This window comes from Anolis sagrei, chromosome 12 (genome assembly GCF_037176765.1).
Source record: "Anolis sagrei isolate rAnoSag1 chromosome 12, rAnoSag1.mat, whole genome shotgun sequence".
NCBI lineage: Eukaryota > Metazoa > Chordata > Lepidosauria > Squamata > Dactyloidae > Anolis > Anolis sagrei.
Window position 1 is genome coordinate 5,722,792 of NC_090032.1, and position 20,033 is coordinate 5,742,824.

The window sequence follows — 20,033 nt, forward strand, 5'->3', positions numbered from 1 at the left end:
GCATCTAGCTCAACATACCTCTCATTGCATTTGTTTCTTGTAGGCATCTCCCTCAACATACTTTTCATTTGCTTCTTGTGTTTGTAGGCACCTATCTCAACATACTTCTCATTTGCTTCTTGTGTTTGTAGGCACCTATCTCAACATACTTCTCATTTGCTTCTTGTGTTTGTAGGCACCTATCTCAACATATTTCTCATTTGCTTCTTGTGTTTGTATGCATCTATCTCGACACAGTTCTCATTTTCTTCTAGTGTTTGTAGGCATCTCTCTCAACATACTTCTCATTTTTTTCTTGTGTTTGTAGGCATCCATCTCAACATACCTCTCATTGTATTTGCTTCTTGTGTTTGTAGGCATCTACCTCAACGTCTGACGGCATGCTGACCCTTGACTTGATCCAAGAGGAAGATGCCGCTCCGGAAGACCGCCACACCTGCGAGGAGACCTTCCGGGTGGACCTGGACAAATCCGTCGCCCAACTGACCGCCGGGAGACGCCGTTCGGATTCAGAGAACATCAAGCCGCCGGAGAAGAGCCGGACGAACAGCCTACCGAGGCGGGAGGTCACGCCGTCGTGGGACAAGTTCTCCTATCGCAAGGACTCCTTCGACAGAGGCACGATGTACACCCCTCAGGTGCCCAAGCGGCTCACCTTCTCCGAGAAGAACAAGTGCGCCTCGATGGAGGAGATCCTGTCTTGCCGGGACTCATCCTCGGCGCACCGGGCCGTCTTGAGGAGAGGCCTGGAGGACCAGTTTGCCTCGGTGGAGCCCGAGCGGCTGACTCGCATCCAGGAACTCGTCGCCTTGAAACTTGAAAAGACGCAGGAACTTCTGACGGAGGTGAGGGGCTACGGGGAAGGGAAGCGAGCGGAGCCGCCGGTCACCGCGTCGCCAACGTCCACCGCTTCCTCGCCGGCGTCTTCGTCCAAGTTGGACTCGGGGGCGATGCTGCAGGAGTCGGAGCGGCTACTGGGAGAGGCTTCTTCTCACTGGAGCCAAGCCCAGCAAGTGCTCCAGGAGGTCAAGGAACTGAGGAACCTCTACAAGCAGCTCGAGCTCCAACTCTCGGACCCGAAATCCGCGCAATCGCAATACAGGAAAAGCCTGATGTGAGCGTCCTGTGTGGCTTCTAGGCATGTAGGACAGCGAGGAAGAGGGTTAATAAGGAGTGGGTGTGTATTCTTTTATTTCCCCCCAATTATAATGATTTACAGTGTTTGATGCATACGAGGTGCCTGTCCTTCCTCCATCCGAGCCTCAGTTTCCCCTCACGTTCACCGTCCCGCTCAACCCTCTTCCTTCCTCTCTAGTATGAAGCCCGTTCCAAGAAATCAGGGTTGCTTTCATTCTTTCTGTTGCAGGTACAGCACAACTTCTGTATCTGCAAGATCCATTTATCCACATCCAACTCAATATATGCTATCGATCCATCCTATACGTCCTCCAGTTCGAATAAATCAGGGTTGTTTCCCCCCATAATTTCCTTTGGAGGTACTATACAGTTAAGTTAGGTGATCCCTCGTTGTCCGAGTAGGATTGTCTTCCACGATGTCCCGGTCCTCAAAACACTCTCTGCTTCATTCGGAAAAATGCTGCACTCGCAGAGCTCAGATGGTGTTGTATTTAAGTGTCAGCTAGAAGCAAATTGCCTCAATCCAATTTGCCTGAAATAAGTACTTACTTAGGCGATCCCTCGTTGTCTGAGTAGGATTGTCTTCCGAGGTGTCCCGGTTCTCAAACACTCTCTGCTTCATTCGGAAAAATGCTGCACTCGCAGAGCTCAGATGGTGTTGTATTTTAGTGTCAGCTAGAAGCAAACTGGCTCAATTCAATTTGCCTGAAATAAGTACTTGCTTACTTACTTAGGCGATCCCTCATTGTCCGAGTAGGATTGTCTTCCACGATGTCCCGGTCCTCAAAACACTCTCTGCTTCATTCGGAAAAATGCTGCACTCGCAGAGCTCAGATGGTGTTGTATTTTAGTGTCAGCTAGAAGCAAACTGGCTCAATTCAATTTGCCTGAAATAAGTACTTGCTTACTTACTTAGGCGATCCCTCATTGTCCGAGTAGGATTGTCTTCCACGATGTCCCGGTCCTCAAAACACTCTCTGCTTCATTCGGAAAAATGCTGCACTCGCAGAGCTCAGACAGCGTTGTATTTCAGTGTCAGCTAGAAGCAAATTGGCTCGATTCGATTTGCCTGAAATAAGCACTTACTTACTTAAGCGATCCCTCATTGTCCGAGTAGGATTGTCTTCCAAGATATCCCGGTCCTCAAACACTCTCTGCTTCATTTGGAAAGATGCTGCACTCGCAGAGCTCAGTTGGTGTTGTATTTTAGTGTCACCAAGAAGCAAATTGGCTTGATTCAATTTGCCTGAAATAAATGCTTACTTATTTAGGCAATCCCTCGTTGTCCGAGTAGGATTGTCTTCCAAGATGTCCCAGTCCTCAAACACTCTCTGCTTCATTCAGAAAAATGCTGCACTCGCAGAGCTCAGACAGTGTTGTATTTCAGTGTCAGCTAGAAGCAAATTGGCTCGATTCAATTTGCCTGAAATAATTACTTGCTTAGGTGATCCCTCGTTGTCCGAGTAGGATTGTTTTCCAAGATGTCCCGGTCCTCAAACACTCTCTGCTTCATTGGGAGAAATGCTGCACTCGCAAAGCTCAGATGGTGTTGTATTTTAGTGTCAGCTAGAAGCAAATTGGCTCAATTCAATTTGCCTGAAATAAGTACTTGCTTACTTACTTAGGCGATCCCTCATTGTCCGAGTAGGATTGTCTTCCAAGATATCCCAGTCCTCAAAACACTCTCTGCTTCATTCGGAAAAATGCTGCACTCGCAGAGCTCAGGCGGTGTTGTATTTAATGTCAGCAAGAAGCAAATTGGCTCGATTCTATTTGCCTGAAATAAGCACTTACTTACTTAAGCGATCTTTCATTGTCCGAGTAGCATTGTCTTCCAAAATGTCCCGGTCCTCAAACACTCTCTGCTTCATTCGGAAAAATGCTGCACTCGCAGAGCTCAGGCGGTGTTGTATTTCAGTGTCAGCAAGAAGCAAATTGGCTCGATTCAATTTGCCTGAAATAAGTATTTACTTACTTAGGTGATCCCTCATTGTCCGAGTAGGATTGTCTTCCAAGAGCGGTGTGGAGCCCTATTCGTGACCCACATGTTCTCGCACAGTGAGGACATTGGTTTCCAGTTGGAAGGCAGTCCCAGTCGGGGTTGGCTTGACGCATCTTCCTCTTGGCACGTTTCTCTCTTTCACCCTCCATTCGTGCCTCTTCAAATTCTACAGCACTGCTAGTCACAGCTGACCTCCAGCTGGAGCGTTTACAGGTCAGGGCTTCCCAGTTCTCAGTGTCTATGCCAGAGTTTTTAAGGTTGGCTTTGAGGCCATCTTTCAATCTCCTTTCCTGCCCACCAACATTCTGTTTTCCATTCTTGAGTTCAGAGTAGAGCAACTGCTTTGGGAGACAGTGGTTGGACATCCAGACAACATGGCTGGTCCAGCGGAGTTGATGATGGAGGACCATTGCTTCAGTGTTGGTGGTCTTTGCTTCTTCCACCACGCTGACATTTGTCTGCTTATCTTCCCAAGAGATTTGTAGGATTTTTCAGAGGCAGGGCTGATGAAATAGTTCCAGGAGTTGCATGTGACATCTGTAGACAGTCCACGTCTCGCAGGTGTATAGCAGGGTTGGGAGGACAATGGCTTTATAAACAAGCACCTTGGTCTCCTTATGGATGTCCTGGTCCTCAAACCCTATCTGCTTCATTTGGAAGAATGCTGCACTCACAGAGCTCAGGCAGTGTTGCATTTCAGTGTGAATGTTGATGTCTGTAGACAGTCCACGTTTCACAGGCATAGGTTAGGAGGACAATGGTTTTATAAACCAGCACCTTGGTCTCCCTACGGATGTCCCAGTCCACAAAAACTCTCTGCTTCATTCGGAAGAATGCTGCACTCACAGAGCTCAGGCGGTGTTGTATTTCAGTGTCAATGTTGACATCTGTAGACAGTCCACGTCTCGCAGGAATATAGCAGGGTTGGGAGGACAATAGCTTTATAAACAAGCCCCTTGGTCTCCCTATGGATGTCCCGGTCCTCAAACACTCTCTGCTTCATTCGGAAGAATGCTGCACTCGCAGAGCTCAGACGGTGTTGCATTTAAGTGTTGACGTCTGTAGACAGTCCACGTTTCGCAGGCATATAGCAAGGTTGGGAGGACAATAGCTTTATAAACAAGCCCCTTGTTCTCCCTATGGATGTCCTGGTCCTCAAACACTCTCTGCTTCATTCGGAGGAATGCTACACTCGCAGAGCTCAGGCAGTGTTGTATTTCAGTGTCAATGTTGACTCCTGTATCGAACCTGCAATTAAATGATTAGCATTTAATGGCCTAGCAGTTTCAAGGTCTGGCTTCTTCATTCTCCGGGGGGATCCTTTGTTGGGAGGTGATTAGCTGGCCTTGATTGTTTCTTGTCTGGAATTCCCCTAGTTTCCGACAGAGCTCACAACCTATAGATGCAGGCGAAATGTCAGGAGAGAATGCTTCTGAAACACATCCAGAAAGCATGGAAAACTCACAACAATCCGGTGATTCCGGCCATGAAAGGCTTTGATGGGATCCAATATCAGTTTCTTGTTGGCTTTTTTTGCAGCCTCGACATCCCTGGAGGTTCGGACTGTGTTCCGGACTCGGTTGCCAACTCATTGCCCATCTCCCTCTCTGGATTTGATCATCTCCTCTCGCTATGCCACCCCATCGCTGGCCTTCTTCCATCCGAGCAGCCGTTTCCCGGCCTCTCGATGCCATCTTGGACGCACTCCAGTTCTCCAGTTCCACGATCGCAGCCGTTGCATCCTTCAGCTCTGCGGAGGAAATATTTGAATTTCCACCAACAAGGTCATTGCAGCAAAAGGCTCTTTCTCTCTCTCTCTCTTGACCAAACCGATCGACATCAGGCTCTGGCGTCACACATTATCGTCACAAATCAGGGACATTGATTTTCGTCTCAAGCCCCAATTTGGCACAAACAACCTCATTTAATCCTCTGCTGTCACACTTCTTCAGCCACTCTCTCAATGCTTCTCTCTCTCTTCCTCCTGCCTTTGTCCTCAGCTGCTGCAAACTGAGTTCAAAGTACAAGCATTGTCTGCTAGTTAACTCGAAAGGAAAGAGGAAGTGGAGTTTTGGCCCTTCCAAGTTCCCAGTTGTCTCAGGCAAAAGCAAACTGCTGCAGCGTCTCTTTGCTTGTTTATTCTTTCTCAGAGGAAATGTTTGCTGTCTAGGTCATGCTTCCATGTTGTTTGTGCCATTTGGTGTGCAAGGTAGGGCAGCAGTGGAGCTAAGCTCAACGTTGTCACCTTTTCACTCCTCCTCTCTTTCTCTCTTCCTCTCTTTCTCTCTTCCTTCTTTCCTTCCTTCCTTCCTTCCTTCCTTCCTTCCTTCTATCCTTCCTTCCTTCTTTCCTTCTTTCCTTTCTTCCTTCTTTCCTTATTCCCTTCCTTCCTCCTTCCTCCTTCCTTCCTTCCTTCTTTCCTTCCGTGTTTCCTTCTTCCCTTCCTTCCTCTTTCCTTCTTCTTTCCTTCCTTCTCACCTTCCTTCCTCCTTCCTTCCGTGTTTCCTTCCTTCTTTGTATCCTTCCTTCCTTCTTTTCTTCCTTCTTTCTGTCCTTCCTTCTTCCTTTCCCTTCCTTCCTTCTTTCCTTCTTTCTTTCCTTTTTTCCATCTTTCCTTCTTCTTCCTTCCTTCCTTGATTTATTCCTTCCTTCCTTCCTTCCCTTCTTTCCTTCCTTCCTTGTTCCTTTCCCTTCCTTCCTACTTTCCTTCTTTCTTTCCTTCTTTCTTTCCTTTCTTCCATCTTTCCTTCTTCCTTCCTTCCTTCCTTCTTTCCTTCCATCTTTCTATCCTTCCTTCCTTCCTTCCTTCTTTCTTTCTTTCCTTCTTTCTATCCTTCCTTCCTTTCTTCTTTTCTTCCTTCCTTCTTTCCTTCTTTCTTCCATCTTTCCTTCTTCTTCCTTCCTTCCTTGATTTATTCCTTCCTTTCTTCCTTCCTTCCTTCTTTTCTTCCTTCCTTCTTTCCTTCCATCTTTCTATCCTTCCTTCCTTCTTTCTATCCTTCCTTCCCTTTTTCTTCCTTCCTTCTTTTCTTCTTGGTTTCATTAATTCCCTCCTTTTTTCCTTATTCCCTTCTTTCCTTTCTTCCTCCTCCTCCTCCTCCTCCTCCTCCTCCTCCTCCTCCTCCTCCTCCTCCTCCTCCTTTGTGTCCAGAATCACAAAATCTTCAACATTGAAGGGCTATCTCATTTCATCACTTGCACCCCATTGACTCAGCAGAGAAGGAGGCCAAATTTGCCCTTCTCAGTAAAGCTCAGGCAAAAGCAAACTGCTGCAGCTTCTTCTGGCGAGGCTGTTCTTCCTCCTTTGCACCATCTGATATCTTGGTTATTGGTATTATTATTATCATTATCATTATTATTCTTAGATACACAACAAGATGAGTCCACAGCAAACAAGATCACTCTGCTGGCTTTTGTATTCGATCCCACGTTGGACACTTCCTAAGTGTCTAGGACTGTGTGATGTATCGGTGAATAATGCGTTCAGATCCGAGTTGGGTGGCCTTTTGCAGCTGACGGATCATAATTTTGTCAGCGCTATTGTGTTTAAGTGCAGGCCAAGGTCTTGAGGTACTGCACCCAGAGTGCCAATCACCACAGGGACCCAGGCTTGTACCAGAGTCTTTGCAGTTCGATCTTTAAATCCTCATATCGTGTCAGCTTTTCCAATTGTTTTTAAGTGCAGTCCAAGGTCTTCAGGCACTGCACCCAGTGTGCCGATCACCACTGGGACCCCCTTGACTGGCTTGTGCCAGAGTCTTTGCAGTTCGATCTTTAAATCCTCATATCGTGTCAGCTTTTCCAATTGTTTTTAAGTGCAGTCCAAGGTCTTTAGGCACTGCACCCAGTGTGCTGATCACCACTGGGACCACCTTGACTGGCTTGTGCCAGAGTCTTTGCAGTTCGATCTTTAAATCCTCATATTGTGTCAGCTTTTCCAATTGTTTCTCTGCAATCCTGCTGTCACCTGGGATTGCGTCATCGACAACCCATGTTTTGTTTTGTAACACAATTGTGAGGTTAAGTGTCCAAAACTCTGTCTGTCTGAATTTGAAAGTCCCAGAGTAGTTTGACGTGTAACTTTTTCCGGCTTGTGATCCCACTAGTTCTTTGTCGCAGGCAGATGGTATTTGTGGCACAAGTTCCAATGGATCATCCGAGCAACGGTGTTGTGCCTCTGCTTGTAGTCTGTCCGCGATCTTCTTGCAGCAGCTGAGGATATTATTATTATTATTATTATTATTATTATTATTTGATACACAACAAGATTAGTGCACAGCAAACAAGATCACTTGTGATCCCACCAGTTCTTTGTCGCAGGCAGATGGTATTTGTGGCACAAGTTCCAATGGATCATCTGAACAACGATGTTGTGCCTCTGCTTGTAGTCTGTCCACAATCTTCTTGCAGCAGCTCAGGATATTATTATTATTATTATTATTATCATCATCATCATCATCATCATCATCATCATTATTTGATGCACAACAAGATTAGTATACAGCAAACAAGATCACTATGCTGGTTTTTCTATTGGATATTTGTTGTGCATCTATTATTAGTATTATTATTATTATTTTGGTTTGCATGTGTTCCACTTTTCCTCTGCGAAACATCAGAGAGTAGGCCTCCTTCTCCATCAGGAAATGAAACTCTCCGTGCGGATCGTATATCCGCCCTCGCAGTCTGGCGTTGACCGCTCAGCACTTTGCTCCCCTGGAACAGCTCAGCTTTCCAGCTTTGTGTAATTGGATCAGCGGAGGAAACCAATCTTGGCGTTGTTGTTGTTGTACGTGGCCTCCAAGTTGGTGCTCTTCTCCTTCCGAGGAAGGAACACCAATATAGACAGATCTTCCAAAAGCTTCCCTTGTTTCCTCCCCAGACGTTCCGAACTTGAGGTTTTCCGTGAAATCATTGGACAATCAGCCCTCCGTATCCACGAGTTTGACGTCCACGGATTTGGCCAACTATGGCTTGGAAACATTCCCCAAAAAAGGCAGGAGGTTCTTCCTTATGTATGAGATGCCATTTTACAGCGCCCATCTCAAGCATCTAATGGGTCTCAAGCATCCACAGCTGGCTTCAGAAAAGGCCAAAGCTGCACATCGCAAGTGCTGAACCTGACTCAGCACATAGAAGATGGCTTTGAAAGGCAGCAGATCACAGGAGCTGTCTTCATAGACCTGTCAATAGCCTATGAGACTGTGAACCACCGCCTCCTCCTGAGAAAAATGTATAGTATCACAAAGGACGACCACCTCACCCGCCTCATAGGAAACCTGCTACAAAACAGGAGCTTTTTTGTTGAGTTCCAGGGCCAGAGAAGCAGATGGCGGAAACAGAAGAACGGCCTGCCTCAGGGGAGCGTGCTTGCTCCATCCATGTTCAACATCTACACAAATGACCAGCCACTGTCAGAAGGGACAGAGAGTTTCATCTATGCTGATGATCGTGCCATCACCGCTCAAGCAGGGAGCTTTGAGATGGTAGAACAGAAGCTTTCCAAAGCTCTAGGTGCTCTTACTGCCTATTACAGGGAAAACCAGCTGATTTTTAATCCATCTAAAACACAGACATGTGCTTTTCATCTCAAGAACAGACAAGCATCCCGAGCTCTGAGGATTATTACCTGGGAAGGAATCCCACTGGAGCATTGCAGCGCATCCAAATCCCTGGGAGTCACTCTGGACTGTGCTCTGACCTACAAGAAGCACTGCCTGAACATCAAGCAAAATGTGGATGCTAGAAACAATATCATACGAAAGCTGACTGGCACAACCTGGGGACCACAACCAGATACAGTGAAGACATCCGCCCTTGTGCTGTGCTACTCTGCTGCTGAGTATGCATGCCCAGTGTGGAACACATTTCACCACACTAAAACAGTGGATGTGGCTCTTCATGAGATATGGAGTGTCTGCGCCCTACACCACTGGAGAAATCACACTGTCTAGCCAGTATTGCACCACCTGACATCTGCCGGGAAGTGGTAGCCAATAGTGAAAGGACCAAGGCAGAGACATCTCCAGCTCATCCTCTGTTTGGGTATCAGCCAGCACTTCAACGACTTAAATCAAGAAATAGTTTTCTTAGATCTACAGAGACACTTGCTGGAACACCTCAGCAAGCGAGAGTCCAAAAGTGGCAGGCTCAAACCCATTGATACCAAATGAGAGACTCCCCCCTGGGCACACAGAAGACGGGGCGACTTGGAAGGTGCTGAACAGACTGTGCTCTGGCACCACAAGATGCAGAGCCAACCTTCAGAAATGGGGCTACAAAGTGGAATCCTCGACATGCGAGTGTGGAGAAGAGCAAACCACTGACCACCTGCTGCAATGCAACCTGAGCTCAGCCACATGCACAATGGAGGACATTCTTACGGCAACACTAGAGGCACTCCAAGTGGCCAGATACTGGTCAAAGGACATTTAATCAACTACCAAACTCACAAATGTTGTATTTTATCTGTTTGTTTTGTTAGAAATGTAATATAATCGACTGGTTGATCTGACACGACAAATAAATCCACAGTTTTCAGTATCCACGACATGGAACTAAATCCTAGCCGGGATGCAGCCTGTGTCGTCATTGATCAATACCTTGGTCACTTTGCATCATTTCCACTTGCCCATAATACATTATTGAGATTTTTTTCCCGGTCAATCTACTTCGGTCATTTCTTTGCTCTATTGTACACAACTCTCTCTTCCATTTGGCTGGTTGTTTTCTTCTTCTCCAAGTCGATTCAGCCGTGGAGATATCTCTCCGTGTTGAATAATAATAATAATAATAATAATAATAATAATAATAATATCCTCAGCTGCTGCAAGAAGATTGCGGACAGACTACAAGCAGAGGCGCAACACTTAGAATAGATTCACCTTGCTAAAATCATCAGAACTGCACACAGACTGAAGTCTTTGTAGTTTGTTGAAAAGTAAAAGATGAAAAGTTTAAAAAGCAAATAGTGTTCCAAAGGTCAAAAAAAAATTACACTGTAAAGCAGAATTCCAAATGGCACAGACGAAACAAAGTCCCACGAGAACATGACAAAATCCCAAGACCGTGGACACAGGAAAACGAGCACAAGCGGCTTGGTTGAGCGAGAAGTTGCTCTGAGAACGGTTTGTTTTCAAACACACTGCTTAATACCCTTTGCAATAGCATTTCTTTGGCCTCTGACCACCTTCTTGTTGGCTATTCTCACACTCCTTCGAACTCTGAATTCCAAACGGTCAGGCCGATCTAAGATTCCCGTTTCAGTATCATAGAATTATAGAATCAAAGAGTTGGAAGAGACCTCATGGGCCATCCAGTCCAACCCTCTGCCAAGAAGCAGGAATGTTGCATTCAAATCACCCCTGACAGATGGCCATCCAGCCTCTGTTTAACAGCTTCCAAAGAAGGAGCCTCCACCACACACCAGGGCAGAGAGTTCCACTGCTGAACGGCTCTCACAGTCAGGAAGTTCTTCCTCATGTTCAGATGGAATCTCCTCTCTTGTAGTTTGAAGCCATTGTTCCACGTCCTAGTCTCGAAGGAAGCAGTAAACAAGCTTGTTCCCTCCTCCCTGTGGCTTCCTCTCACATATTTATACATGGCTATCATATCTCCTCTCATCCTTCTCTTCTTCAGGCTAAACATGCCCAGCTCCTTAAGCCGCTCCTCATAGGGCTTGTTCTCCAGACCCTTGATCATTTGAGTCGCCCTCCTCTGAACACATTCCAGCTTGTCAATATCTCTCTTGAATTGTGGTGCCCAGAATTGGACACAATATTCCAGGTGTGGTCTAACCAAAGCGGAATAGAGCATGGGGAGCATGACTTCCCGGGATTCTAGACACTATAGAGGCCAAAATCCCGTTGGCTTTTTTTGTCGCCGCATGACATTGTTGGCTCATGTTTAACTTGTTGTCCATGAGGACTCCAAGATCGTATTCACACGTATTGTGATTGTGAACCTGAATCCCATCATCCTCGTCAGAGTCACTCCGAGACCCATCTGAGTCACAACACTATCCGTCTGTGTCTGTGGTTTCAGCTGAATCGCAACACTCCATTCCTTAGACGCTGTGCTTCATTGAAGAGTATCTAAACTTGCCTTTTGAATCATTTTTATATGAGGCCTTCATCTACCAGGAGCTGTGCTCCCCTTTTCAATCTATTAGTCATCATTTATGGTTCCCATCGTTATTCATTCAGGTTTTGAGAAATCCTATAGCGGAGGGGATATTCTCTAATACGGTGTGTTTACATCTTTTGGCTTCAATTTCCAAGGGATGCGTCAAGGGCTCTTCTCCTTCGTCGCCAATTTCTCTCTCACTCAATGCTTGGTTTGTTTGTGCCGCCACCGACCGAGCTTCATTCTAGCTCTATGAACTCTTCCCACATTATAAACATCAAAATCCATTGCAGTTAAAGTGGAATCATAGTGCTATAATTGTGTCACGTGGACAGATCCCCAGTTTTTACCCAAAGGCAGGTGTCGTACTCCAGAGCAGGAACACCTCTGACCTTAAACATCGCACCAGTTTGGTAAAATCAGCAAGCAGTTTAGTGTAGAATATATGTAGGCAAAGCAGTAAAAGAGTAAAAATCCAAAAGTGGAATCATAGTGCTATAATTGTATCACGAGGACAGATCCCCAGTTTTTGCCCAAAGTCAAGTGTCGTATTCAAAAGCAGGAACACCTCTGACCTTAAACATCGCACCAGCTTGGTAAAATCAGCAAGCAGTTTATGGTAGAATATATGTAGGCAAAGCAGTAAAATACAGTAAAAATCCAAAAGTGCAATCATAGTGCTATAATAGTGTCATGAGGACAGATCTCCAGTTTTTACCCAAAGGCAGGTGTCATACTCCAGAACAGAAACACCTCTGACCTTAAACATCACACCAGTTTGGTAAAATCAGCAAGCAGTTTAGTGTAGAATATATGTGAGCAAAGCAGTAAAAGAGTAAAAATCCAAAAGTGGAATCATAGTGCTATAATAGTGTCACGAGGACAGATCTCCAGTTTTTACCCAAAGGCAGGTGTCGTACTACAGAGCAGGAACACCTCTGACCTTAAACATCACACCAGTTTGGTAAAATCAGCAAGCAGTTTAGTGTAGAATATATGTAGGCAAAGCAGTAAAAGAGTAAAAATCCAAAAGTGGAATCATAGTGCTATGATAGTGTCACGAGGACAGATCTCCAGTTTTTACCCAAAGGCAGGTGTCATACTCCAGAACAGGAACACCTCTGACCTTAAACATCGCACCAGTTTGGTAAAATCAGCAAGCAGTTTAGTGTAAAATATATGTAGGCAAAGCAGTAAAATACAGTAAAAATCCAAAAGTGGAATCATAGTGCTATAATTGTGTCACGTGGACAGATCCCCAGTTTTTACCCAAAGGCAGGAACACCTCTGACCTTAAACATCACACCAGCTTGGTAAAATCAGCAAGCAGTTTAGTGTAGAATATATGTAGGCAAAGCAGTAAAATATAGTAAAACAGTAAAAATCCAAGATAATCCATGATCTTTAAAAGTAAACCAGGTCCATTAGTACATAGAAATCCATGAAGTGAAGCACTTAAAACCATGAAGGAAAACAGCAAGAACTCTCAGGCAAAAACTTAAACTTGGCAACAACTTGATGCATGAAACATAGAGCACTTGAAAGCAAAACCGTCATGAAATAACACCGTTGACTCGACTGAGACACTGTCTCCCATGAATCATTATGAACCCTTTTCAGAAGCCAAAAGTGACAGGAAAGCATATTTTCCTCACTTTCCCACTAGATTTGTTATCTTTCTTTTGTTGTAAACAAGCAGAGTGCCTGAGATTCTGAAAGGTCTGCCTCAGTTTACTAAAACTTTGCTTTCTGCCCAAGGTTTCACTATCCTCCTCTCTTTCTACACCTGGGAAAGCAATCTCAGCCTCATCTTCAGGCTGTTGCTCTGAGAAAAGCAGTGAAAGGTCTTCCCCAGGAATGTGGCCTTGCTTAGGCCTCTTTTCTGAACTTAACTCCGGCCCGGGCAAACCTATATCCCCAGGTTCATCATCAGGAACACCATCCCCATTCCCATTATGCACATCAACATGAACATCATTCCCATCATGAACATCAGACACAATCACAGGCTGAACAAGCTGACATACAACATCAGGTTATGGGCCCAGAGGGATTTGTTAGTTGCGTCTCTGTCTGTTGTCGATCTGGCTCTCTGCCCTTCTCTGTGTCGTGCGTGTTTTGTCCAAGCTAACAACTGTCGCAACAACTGTGTGTCCTGTAGCAAACTAACAAAACGCAATTGTGGCAACAAAACGCTTTTGTGGGCTTTGGAAGGCTATTCTGCCCGCTTCTTCCTTTCCAAATGCATGCAAAGTTGTCAACTGGGCCAGAGTTTTGGTGATTTGCTGAAGTAACCCATAGATCGAGGTTCCCAAAAGTGCCAGATCCCAAAATCTTGATCCACTAGAACAGGGCTAGTAGGTAGGTCGACTTGGTTGCCTTTTGCCTCTTAATCAAAACCCCTAAATTCGGAGACAAGTGCAAAGTAATGTTGGAGGAACCTAGGTGGAAACTGGTTTAGTTTTATGAATTGAGGTGTTGGAGCTCAGCCTGTGATTATGTTTCAGGATCAGGGTGCTTTGGATGTGCGGAGTGATGTCAATGAGTTGCAGGATTAGTTTCAAGATGGCAATGATTTGGCCAGTGATATTGATGCAGAGAATGACCAGGAGATCCCTGTGCAAAGTGTAGTTTCCCGTGAGAATGTCCCTGAGGGGTGTGGGGATGATGGTGTGCTTTCTGAATTGTTACCAGAGAGTTCCCATGATAGGGAACATGAAAACAGCTCGGCACCTGGCCCAGCTGCAGAAATTAATAAGCAAATAGATAATGAGCAAATAGATAGATGAGAGAAAATCAGTCAAAACAGGAGAGCCAAACAGTGGCTTCGGCGTCCTGCCAGGCTCTGAGAGAAAAAGATAAGAAATTCTCAGCTAAAGCGAAACCAATTTCTGAGTGCTAGAGACATAGCTAACGAGGAGATAAAAGTCCCAAGTACAGGATATGTAGTCAGATAATTCTCATTAGAAACTACACTTTGAACAGGGATCTACTAGTCATTCTCTGCATCAATATCACTGACCAAACCATTGCTATCTTCAAACTCATCCTGCAAGCAGTTTATTGTAGAATATATGTAGGCAAAGCAGTAAAATACAGTAAAACAGTAAAAATCCAAAAATTGAATCTTCCTGCTATAATTGTGTCATGTGGACAGATCCCCAGTTTTTACACAAAGGCAGGTGTCGAACTCCAGAGCAGGAACACCTCTGACCTTAAACACTACACCAGCTTGGTAAAATCAGCAAGCAGTTTATTGTAGAACATATATAGGCAAAGCAGTAAAATACAGTAAAACAGTAAAAATCCAAAAGTGGAATCATAATGCTATAATTGTGTCATGTGGACAGATCCCCAGTTTTTACCCAAAGGCAGATATCGTACTCCAGAGCAGGAACACCTCTGACCTTAAACATCGCACCAGCTTGGTAAAATCAGCAAGCAGTTTATTGTAGAATATACGTAGGCAAAGCGCTAAAATATAGTAAAACAGTAAAAAAAAAAACCCAAAACCAAGATAATCCATGAACTTTAAAAGTAAACCAGGTCCATTAGTACATAGAAATCCATGAAGTGAGGCACTTGAAACCAGCTGCAGAAATTAATGAGCAAATAGATAGACGAGAGGAAATCAGTCGAAACAGGAGAGCCGAACAGTGGCTTCGGTGTTCTGCCAGGCTCCGAGAGAAAAAGATAAGAAATTCTCAGCTAAAGCGAAACCAATTTCTGAGTGCTAGAGACATAGCTAACGAGGAGATAAAAGTCCCAAGTACAGGATATGTAGTCAGATGATCCTCATGGGAAACAGGAGAGCCGAACAGTGGCTTCTGCGTTCTGTCAGGCTCCGAGAGAAAAAGATAAGAAATTCTCAGCTAAAGCGAAACCAATTTCTGAGTGCTAGGGACATAGCTAATGGGGAGATAAAAATCCCAAGCACAGGATATGTAGTCAGATGATTCTCATGGGAAACAGGAGCGCTGAACAGTGGCTTCTGCGTTCTGTCAGGCTCCGGGAGAAAAAGATAAGAAATTCTCAGCTAAAGCGAAACCAATTTCTGACTGCTAGAGACATAGCTAACGAGGAGATAAAAGTCCCAAGTACAGGATATGTAGTCAGATGATCCTCATGGGAAACAGGAGAGCCGAACAGTGGCTTCTGCATTCTGTCAGGCTCCGGGAGAAAAAGATAAGAAATTCTCAGCTAAAGCGAAACCAATTTCTGAGTGCTAGAGACATAGCTAATAAGGAGATAAAAGTCCCAAGTACAGGATATGTAGTCAGATGATCCTCATGGGAAACAGGAGAGCCGAACAGTGGCTTCTGCGTTCTGTCAGGCTCCGAGAGAAAATGATAAGAAATTCTCAGCTAAAGCGAAACCAATTTCTGAGCTCTAGAGACATAGAGCTCAGAAATGGGGAGTGATGTCAACTCATTGACGTCACTCCCCACGTCCAAAGCACTCTGATCCTGAAACACAATCACAGGCTGAGCTCCAACAGGAGGTTACTTTTGACAAGAGGAAATCAGTCAAAACAGGAGAGCCGAACAGTGACTTCGGCGTTCTGTCAGGCTCCGAGAGAAAAAGATGAGAAATTCTCAGCTAAAGCGAAACCAATTTCTGAGTGCTAGAGACATAGAGCTCAGAAATGGGGAGTGATGTCAACCCCACATCTAAAGCACTCTGATCCTGAAACACAATCATAGGCTGAGCTCTAACAGGAGGTTACTTTTGTGTGGTTTATAACCCTCAGCAATCTGGTTAAGGTTTTGTGGGAGGTCAATGTAACGAAGCACGGGGTTGCAAATTGCCCTCGACTGATCCCAAGCTACTTTTCACCCACTCCGAACGAGAGTTCACCTGGCCCTTTAGAAGGTTTTATCTAAGAGTTTTGGCCAATGAGAGGGATGCATGCGCGGAAAACCAATCAGGGCCCGAGAAGCTTCCTAGAGCAAAGCCAATCAGAGTCTGTGATTGGTAAAAACGAGACAAAGGCGTGAGAAGCTTCATGGGGCAAAGTCACTCAGGACCTCGGATGAAATCCATCAGGTCCCCAAAAAAGCTGCATAGAGCAAAGCCAAGAGAAGCTTCACCGAGCAAAAACCAGGCAAAGGCTTAAGACGCCGCATGAGCCGGAGATCTTGCATGGGGCAAAGTTAACCGGGGCCTCCAAAGATACAACTGCATGGGACGTTGCAGGGTCCAAATAGCTGCCGACAGCCAAGCCAATCTGCTTGCAAAAGCTTCCCGGAGCAAAGAGAAGTGATAGGTTGGATAGGCAGTCCCATTCGTTCGGATCCGAACCGCGAACTGTATCCGAACCGCGAATGTATCCGAACTGCATGTGGGAGAGGAGGAGATGCCGCAGCCAAGAAGCACACCAGCCATGCATGCGCCGCCTTATGCAACCCGCCTATGCAGCCCCTCTGACGTGTCCCGTCCTGTTGCATGCTGCCTACGAGCAGGAACCCAAAACATGTCCCGTGTTCCTTCCTCCAAGCTGCGATACTTGGTTTTGTTTACTTTATATGCCTCTTGCTACCTTCCTAAATATGTAGGGAAATGAGGCGGAGAAAGCCCCCCCACACTGAATGAGTTTAGCCCCTATGAAAGTGGGGAAATGCAAATCAACGCATCTCTAGGAGTTTCCGAGGTCCTCCAGCGCAACTCCGTACTAGTCAACTTTCCATAGAGTTGCTCTGGAGGACCTCGGGATGCCTAGAGAGGAGGTTGCTATTATCCACAAAGCTATTTCCCGCATCTCTAGGAGTTTCCGAGGTCCTCCAGCACAACTCCGTACTAGTCAACTTTCCATAGAGTTGCACTGGAGGACCTCGGGATGCCTAGAGAGGAGGTTTCGATTATCCACAAAGACGTTTCATGTGTCTAAGTTACAAGTCTCGCTTTTCTTTTTTGCTCTCGATATAAAGAAGAAAACCCAGTTATCACGCAACACTATGCAAAACCCTTCCCAAATCATTTGTTTGTTTTCCTTCCTTCTAAATTTTTGAGATTCTGCACAAATCCTTGCAATGGCAAACCCGTCCCAGGATTTAAGGGAGCTTTTTTTAGTTTATTTTCTATTAAATTGGATTTGTTCATTGCGCTACTTCGGCCTTCCAGGTGTTTTGGACTCCAACTCCCACAATTCCTAACAGCCTCAGGCCTCTTCCTTTTCCTCCTCGGTCGCTTAAGCCTTTGTTTACATTCAGAAGGACAAAACGAGAGATTTCATTTCTGAATCCCCGATGAGCCCCAATTATTCACTGAAATGGCTGAAGGGGAAAAAGAAGAGGTCCCGAGGCTGTTAGGAATTGCGAGAGTTGGAGGCCAAAACTTTGCACAGACGAGACTCTCAGTTAACCAGAACTCAAGCAACCGGCAGTGTGTGTGTGTGTGTGTCAAAACGAGAGATTTCCTTTCTGAATCCCGGATGAGCCCCCATTTTTCACTGAAGTGGCTGAAGGGGAAAAAGAAGAGGTCCCGAGGCTGTTAGGAATTGCGAGAGTTGGAGTCCAAAACTTTGCACAGACGAGACTCTCAGTTAACCAGAACTCAAGCAACCAGCAACATGTGTGTGTGTGTGTGTGTATAATAGGTTGGCAGTCAGAAGGACAAAACGAGAGATTTCCTTTCCGAATCCCGGATGAGCCCCCAGTTTTCACTGAAGTGGCTGAAGGGGAAAAAGAAGAGGTCCCGAGGCTGGTAGGAATTGCGGGAGTTGGAATCCAAAACTTTGCACAGACGAGACTCTCAGTTAACCAGAACTCAAGCAACCGACAACATGTGTGTGTGTGTGTGTGTGTATAATAGGTTGGCAGTCAGAAGGACAAAACGAGAGATTTCCTTTCTGAATCCCGGATGAGCCCCCATTTTTCACTTAAGTGGCTGAAGGGGAAAAAGAAGAGGCCCGAGGCTGTTAGGAATTGCGGGAGTTCAAGTCCAAAACTTTGCACAGACGAGACTCTCAGTTAACCAGGACTCAAGCAACCAGCAACATGTGTATGTGTGTGTGTGTGTGTGTATAACAGGTTGGCAGTCAGAAGGACAAAATGAGAGATTTCCTTTCTGAATCCCGGATGAGCCCCCATTTTTCACTTAAGTGGCTGAAGGGGAAAAAGAAGAGGCCCAAGGCTGTTAGGAGTTGGAGTCCAAAACTTTGCACAAATGAGACTCTCAGTTAACCAGAACTCAAGCAACCGGCAACATGTGTGTGTGTGTGTGTGTGTGTGTGTATAGGTTGGCAGAAGCTGGGACTGACAGCGGGAATCCCGGATGAGGCCCCAGTATTCCCTGGATTAGAACCTGCGACCTTTCAGTCAGCAAGGTCAGCAGCTCAGCGGTTCAACTCATTGCACCATCAGAGACTCCTGGTATATATATGTGTGTGTATGCCTTCACTCACTTCCTGAGACCACTGCCACCCTCATCCAATGACCAATCATTGGTCCCGCTGTCAGCCTCAGCTTCTGCCAACCTAGCAGTTCGAAAACATGCAAATGTGAGTAGATCAATAGGTACCGCTCTAGAGGGAAGGTAACGGCTCTCCAGACCTGGAGGTGTCTACGGACAACGCCGGCTCTTCGGTTTAGAAATTGAGATGAGCACCAACCCCCAGAGTTGGACACAACTGGATTTAATGTTTAAAAATGTGAGTAGATCAATAGGTACTGCTCCGGTGCTCCATGCAGTCATGCCAATGGCCACATGAATTTGGAGGTGTCTACGGACAACGCCGGCTCTTCGGCTTAGAAATGGAGACGAGCACCAACCCCCAGAGTCGGACACGGGGAAAACCTTTACCTTTGCCTAATACGAACTCTCAAGCAACCAGAAACTACATTCATCTGGCATCTCACAATCCCCATAGGTGCCGGTTAACTGAGAGTCTGCTGTATTTTAAATGGATTATACATTTCGGAAGCTTCGCAACTTAACGGACGATTATTTTCCTAATTGTTAGAGGATTGCAGTCGGTTTGCTTGCAGTCTCTCCTGTGGGGATAATGGGAGTTGTAGTGCAACCTCCCCTTTCCTGCCCCCAAAGCTCTGTTTTGGAAATGCACTGGTTCCTTGCGCCGTCCCCGCCTCCCTTTCCGAACTCTGCACTGATTTTTATGTGAAATCTTTTTTAAACGAAGCTCCGTCGGTTCTTTGTACGGCCGTGTCGCTCCAGCCTGCTGCAGCTCTTGTTTACCTTTGTTTGATATTTAAGGCTGTGATTGAAATAATAATAATAATAATAACAATAATAATAATGTGAATAAAATGACTGAATGTTTCTAAATCCAGTGTCTTTCTTTCCCCGAAACCCTTGCGACAGTCGGATTTGTGCATTGTATATTCCTATATTATGGAGGGTTGGACTAGATGGCCTTGGGAGTCCATCTAGTCCAGTTCTATGATTCTACTAAATTGACCTTAAGTTTGGGAGTTGTAGTTCACTGTGTACCCAAACAATAATACATAGTTCTGGACCAAACTTGGCACGAAAACTGGTGGAGTTTGGGGAAAACAGACCTTGACATTTGGGAGTTGTAGTTGCTGGGATTTATAGTTCACCTACAATCAAAGAGCATTCTGAACTCCACCAATAATGGAATTGAGCCAAACTTGGCACACAGAACTCCTATGAGCAACAGAAAACACTAGAAGGATTTGGTGGGTACTAATCTTGAGTCTGGGAGTTGTAGTTGCTGGGATTTATAGTTCCACCAATGATGGAATTGAATCAAACTTGGCACACAGGACTCCTATGAGCAAAAGAAAACACT

At 45.5% G+C, this 20,033-nt stretch overlaps 1 protein-coding gene across 2 annotated transcripts in view; it reads left to right on the plus strand.

The window, feature by feature from the left end:
- The window catches only part of PLEKHO1 (pleckstrin homology domain containing O1), a 45,506-nt gene extending 25,960 nt beyond the window's left edge, over positions 1-19,546 (plus strand). For both annotated transcript variants that reach the window (XM_060758032.2, XM_060758033.2), the window contains exon 6: positions 357-19,546. In XM_060758032.2, coding sequence (XP_060614015.2) covers positions 357-1,118 — 762 coding nt within the window. In that variant the 3' untranslated portion in view covers positions 1,119-19,546. The remainder of the gene's footprint in view (positions 1-356) is intronic.
- The last annotated feature ends 487 nt before the right edge of the window (positions 19,547-20,033 follow it).